Source organism: Argentina anserina, chromosome 2 (genome assembly GCF_933775445.1).
Source record: "Argentina anserina chromosome 2, drPotAnse1.1, whole genome shotgun sequence".
Lineage (NCBI taxonomy): Eukaryota > Viridiplantae > Streptophyta > Magnoliopsida > Rosales > Rosaceae > Argentina > Argentina anserina.
The window spans coordinates 20,702,784-20,708,783 of NC_065873.1; the positions used below are offsets into that span (position 1 = coordinate 20,702,784).

The window sequence follows — 6,000 nt, forward strand, 5'->3', positions numbered from 1 at the left end:
TCTCTCCGAATGAGATGAACGAAGTTCCTATAATTATTAGTCGGAAGAATTTCCAATGAAAACTGTTTTATCGAGGACAAGTTGAAGATTTTTCACTTAATTATTAATTAGATATATTTTTAATTATATTTTTTCATCTTAACTATTTAGATTTTAGGTTTATATAAGTAGATTAAATAGTACAAATTTTCAGTCAATTTGATAATAGTTAATGCATTAAAGTAGATCAAATTAGTGAACGTACTAAAATTGTCAAACATAAACCGTTCAATTTTATAATGAGTAAATTACATTTATGAATGTCTTAATGATTTTCAATTTGAACAAAAATTTACAAGAATGATCTATTCATACATATTTACAAACTAAACGGTCGAGATCTAAATATAAGATCGAAAAGCTGGTGAATCTCTTTTGGTCATCAACTAGTCCTCAACAAGATAATCCTCCTCATTGGAAGACTCCCTTAATTCTTGTATGCTTAATTTACCGGTTTACTTTGTTGTCTTTGAGAAAATTCATCGAACATCGTTGCAGCTTTTCAAAAATCTCTTAAAACTATAATATGTACATCCGTCTTTTACGTTTCTTGAATTCACTAAATCTATAGTCCAATTAGTTGGTTTTCCGTTGTAATAACTCATTGAAGCCTTTTAATAAATGTCCTAATGATGTCAAAGTCAAATTTAGCAGAGCGAGTGATGCATATCTAATTAGAGACCAATTATGATAGGTTAGCCGGTTAGGGAACTATAATTATAATACCATGCCATTTGATCACCGAAAGAGTGCCACATGTTCATATATTGCTTCAGCTTGGTAGTCTATGATCCTACAGATATAATACCAAAAAAAAAATGACTCCTATAGATAATCTTTCTTATATCCATAATCATCATGGCATAATATCAATTTCTTTATTCACCTCAAGATGCAAACGTCAATGTACGTAGTTCTTACATCATCGAAGTTTTATTTAATATTTCGGTGTTTCATTCATCAGAAGCATAACCACAACACCAGCTGTAATGGTCTGCTAAACCAGAGCCTTGTAGCTAGGATAATATCCGTGTGAAATCTTCCTCAAGTGATATAAAAAAAAAATCTTTATAAATAAATTTGAAAGCTCGATGATTTATCAACAAGTTAACAGCAATTAAGGTACTGTTCACTTAACGAACTGAATGGTATTTCAACTTAATAGCTTGGAGTTAGTTGAAGAATTTGAGAGAACATTTAGAGCAAAACATTAGCAGTAATGAAGCTTTTAGCCAACTCTAGGTCATGGAACTATGCAGCATGCATTTTGTGAGGAAATTCTCTCAAAGCTTAAATTTCCATTATCATAATTTTCATGTTGGAAACTACTCCTGAACAAAATCTCAAATTTATCGAACATGGGATTTGGAACACGAAATAAACACTGGTATTCAAATTCACATTCACATTGTAACAACCTACTAGAGCCCACACTTAGCTATCAAGAATTCAAGATGCAGATTTAGACAAGTACAAGGGGGGTCAAACACACCCTCCCTAGGCTCCATTTCACGTGAACCATGTCGAGCTTCCTCCATCGCAGAATTAGCTCTGGTCAAACCGACACGCCGGCTATCATTACCGGCGCGCAACGACAAGTCTAAATGAACCGATCGAACTGAATCAAACTAAACCAATAGCTTCTCAAACTTGAAAGCCACTGGGCCTCTTATCTTCAATGACTTGACCAGGAAGTTTTGCCCTACTTTCATGGACTTTAAGGCGACACTCCGAGTGATCCCTCGCCTTCAGATTACAACCTCTCAGACGAAGCTGCAGTGTACAGTACAGTAATGCGATACCATCGCGCGCAGACATGTTGGGACACCCTAGTGCTTTCGGATCGACCACGACGAGTTGTTCTGATAATGTTTATGTCGTTTTTCTCTGTTCAAGTGATGCAGTGGCAGCAACCTAATGATGCTTCCTTATCTGGACCAAGTGATGAGAATCGATACTTGAATTGACAAGCTAGTGTAGGCAGAATAATACATGGGGTTGATGAGCGACTTCACACTTGTGTTGTTCATGGTGAAAACTGCTCACGTGGTGATGGAGCAAAGGAGAGGAGAGAGGGGACTTGCATTTTTTGTCGTAACGAACAGGAATATTTGTGTTTCTACCAAACTTTGGGATAAAGTTCCAAACTGTCGGAGACACAGAAAATAGTATCACAATTTGGTACAAAGAAACGCGTCTCGTTTAGCATACGGATTAAAAGTGTTCGTTTTTTAGTAGTGGGAAAAGAAACTCAAAGTATGTAAATGATGAGAGAAAAAGAGGATATGCATTCTTCCCACCTTAGGATGGATGTCAACTTTTCCCAATAAGTTCTCGATCAGCATCAGTTTCACAGTTCAGACTAATGTTATGGATAATATGCTTACAAATTCACATTGAAAATTACAAATACCATAGTTTAGGACTTATATTAACCGTAAGCACTAGGTACGGGAATTGACAATTCACACATTGGAGCAACGCACGAACGGTCCAAAATTCCAGTAAATTGAAGACCGCTCTAAGTTGCAATTTGCACTTAAAAAACTTCTATGAGAATTCGATGTGGTTGATGATGCTTAATTAGTTGCTTTGCAATCCTAGGATGCTTCATCTTAATTTGTATATATCATAGATCAATTGTGTCGGTTCCCTTCTTGAGGCTTCTAATCTTTTGTAATTTAAAGGTCTGCAAGAATAGTTCGAAGTTTGGGTCTGGATATAATGACATAGCTTACCTGCTGATCGAACAATGCCTTTGGAACTACAGCAGGTTCCGCCCCCGGCCACCATCCTTTTCACTGCTATATTTGTTTTCTGTTTTGTTAGAATTACATGTTCACTATCATATTAGTAGCTGATATGACTATATTCTTAAGAAATCCTGTATCTAATATGGAACAAGGAGTGGGATATGATGTTATGAATGGAATTAGAGACCCTATTATGATGCTGTAGACTTTGTAAGGATAGATCTTATTCCGTTTTGTGGCATGAGAAAAGTTGGATTATTGCGGTGTTAGATGCTAGTAGCTGTGTTAGAAAATTCCAAGTCTTTGATCTTTTGATTCCTGGCCGGTTAAGAGAACCTCAGGTTATATCGATCCTATCTAAGTTTATTTGTATCCAGTTAGGAATTAAGCTTAATTGTAGTTCTGGTATTGAGTTCAACTAATGATAAATTGATGATGGAATGGTGTGAAGCGAAATAGTGGATCAGATGACTGATAAAAAGGAGAAAAAACAGTAGGATCATTCGGCTTAATTTACTCCAATACAGTGTGTACAAGAACCGCAAAGTATATATGATCATGTATGATTGAGCTCCATCCCATTTTAGGGTGGCCTCAATTTGCCTAATTTGGATACAAATTAAACAAGCCTTGAAGTGAAGTATGTAGTTTCACACTTTCACTACAAGTATAAACTGACTTTGTGCAGCTGACTGCTGAGAGCTCCGAGACAATCTCATCAAGTTCTTACAGAGATGCTCACCATGGAGGAGAACCAAAAGGCAAGTGAAACAAACTCAAAAGCTTCGTAGAGGAACAACGGAGTCACAGTTGTGGATGTCCGTGCATAATGAGAACTTGCCATTCCAGGAAGACGACTTCTGAATTGTTTGTTTTCCAATACGTAAAGATGACCCTTTTGAAGAACTACCTTTCTGTCTTGACAGTTTCTGATCTCTCTCAACTCTCTTGGCAACAATTGCATTCCCCTTGTTTGATTTATCCACTGCAACAACATTAGAAACCGCAAGACTGATCTTCAAAGCTGATGCAGAATCCATGGAAACCGATCTTCTCCTTGACTCCTCCTCCACACCATCATCCACCTCCTCCTCATTAATACAGATTTGTTTGTTCATGATATCATCTTCCCTCGACTCAGTACTCCTAATAATCCCATCACATATTTCATCTTCAACTCCTCCAGTACCAATACCAGTATTTTCTAGCATTTCGACAGGAATTTCTTCCTCTGCAGGCTCACTTGTATCAGTTGCAACAGTTGTCTCCGGTGGCGCCACAACTGTTGCGCCGGTTTTGATAATAGGGGCTCGGCACAAGGGGCAGTTTTTATGAGATGTGAGCCAAGTATCAATACAGGGAATATGAAAAGCATGATCACACTTTGGCAAAAGTCTCAGAGTCTCATCTTCTTGGAACTCACTCAAGCACACAGCGCACTCCGTCCCTTCGACAAGGCCATCTCCTTTCTTGTACTGGCACACGCTGATGGAGCTGATAAGCGATTGCTCGAGGCCGACGGTGCGGATGTACCATATGGGGTGGTCAACCACAGGTCCATGCTCTTCGTCAATAAACAACTCAGCCTGATGATCATGACGATGAAGAGTCTCCTCTTCCTGGTGAGCTTGTGGTTGTGGTTGTGATGATCTTCTTCTGTTTCTGTAGTACTTTACATAGATAAAATAGCCACAAATGACAAGCAAAGCGACTGCAGCCAACGACGATCCGACGACTGTGAAGGTATTGGATGATTTATGGATTTTAGTCATTATTTTACAATAAGTTGGACACCTATTCGAACTATCTGGATCTTTGCAGGGTTCGCAAATATCATCAGCAATCAGCTTTCTATGCTTTAATCCCATAGCTCCGTAACTGGGGATGGAGATGAAGCTAAGCTGTTGAGCTACAGCAGAGAAGAAACAAACAAGCTAGAGAGAAGGAGAGAGGGAGAGAGGTTCCTGGTTGGTGAAGAGGAAGAGACGTGCGTGGAACAAGGGGTTAAGCCGTTAAGGTTGAATTCAAACTGGTTGCTTTGTCAAAGTTTTGATCTTTGAATATGAAGACTAGAGAAATATGAACACGTTAAATCTAGCTAGCTCTTTTTAATTCTAATTAGCTGATATATAAAACTCAATTCTTTTTTCTTCTAAGTACATATTTAACTTGGGTGATCATATGCATACATCCTAAAACAAGATCTTTTTTTTCTTCAAATTAATATTGACTTTGTCAACTGATACGAAATTACAAATACAGACAAATATAAGAACAAAAAGAAAACAAAGATATATGGTACATTTCATTTCTCAAATTTTTTCTTACCATAACAATTTCAAATAGACTTCTTCCTCATCTAGCTAAACCATGATAATATCGTTTTCAATATTTCACATGCATCAAACAAACATATTGTTCCGTCTAAAAAATATATTGATCACTTTGTGGACGTTTATTTTTGTTAAAAATGTAAGCAGTTTGATTTTTCTAGTTTATTGTGATTTGCCCGTTTGTATGATTTTTGTTGTTAAATTGTAGATAAATTTTATTTGCTAATTATACTGTAATTCTGAACAAACCAGGTCGAGAGACTTAATATAGTTATAATAGATTTGAATGAATTTTTAAAGTAAAAAAAATAGAGTTTTATTGAATTTATTAGACGTTTGGAATTTAGGAAAATTAGGGAGGTCTAAATAGTATTTTAATTATTTTTCAAAGTAAATTAGAGGTCTAAAAACCAAGGAGATCCAAATACCGTTTTTGGATGTATGAATAGAAACTCCAATTCACTTTTCTAAATGTATAGAGTAGCACTTTTCTTTGATTTGAGTATAATAACTTTAAGGTGAGGACCGAAGCTGTGGACTTGGTAAAACGGTGGCCAGAGGCAGCAGGTAATGGTTTTATTCTTTTACATTTCAATTATCTTTGATGTCATTAATCCATATTCGATTTAGAGTGAAGGAGATCACCGTCAGTCCCTCTATGTTACATGTTTTATGCTTCTCATTATTCGAGGTGAAAGAAGAAAATCTGCTAGTTGTTTCTGTTTTCTAGTTGTTTTTCTACTAAGAAAATGGGCAGCTTGACTTGACTTGGTAGGCTAAATGCAACCGCTGGCAAGTTTAGTAAGCAATGCTGGGATATTTCGTGCTTGGAAATAGGATAAGCTTGACTTGGAAAGGAACTGTGCTGCAAAAGT

General features: G+C 36.7%; 1 protein-coding gene across 1 annotated transcript; it reads right to left on the reverse strand.

Moving 5' to 3' along the window:
- Positions 1–3,264: 3,264 nt before the first annotated feature.
- On the reverse strand, positions 3,265–5,200 carry LOC126782967 (RING-H2 finger protein ATL54-like). The gene has a single exon (XM_050508330.1). It carries the CDS (start codon positions 4,658–4,660, stop codon positions 3,569–3,571), a length of 1,092 nt encoding a protein of 363 aa, XP_050364287.1. The 5' UTR covers positions 4,661–5,200; the 3' UTR covers positions 3,265–3,568.
- Between the last annotated feature and the right edge of the window lie 800 nt (positions 5,201–6,000).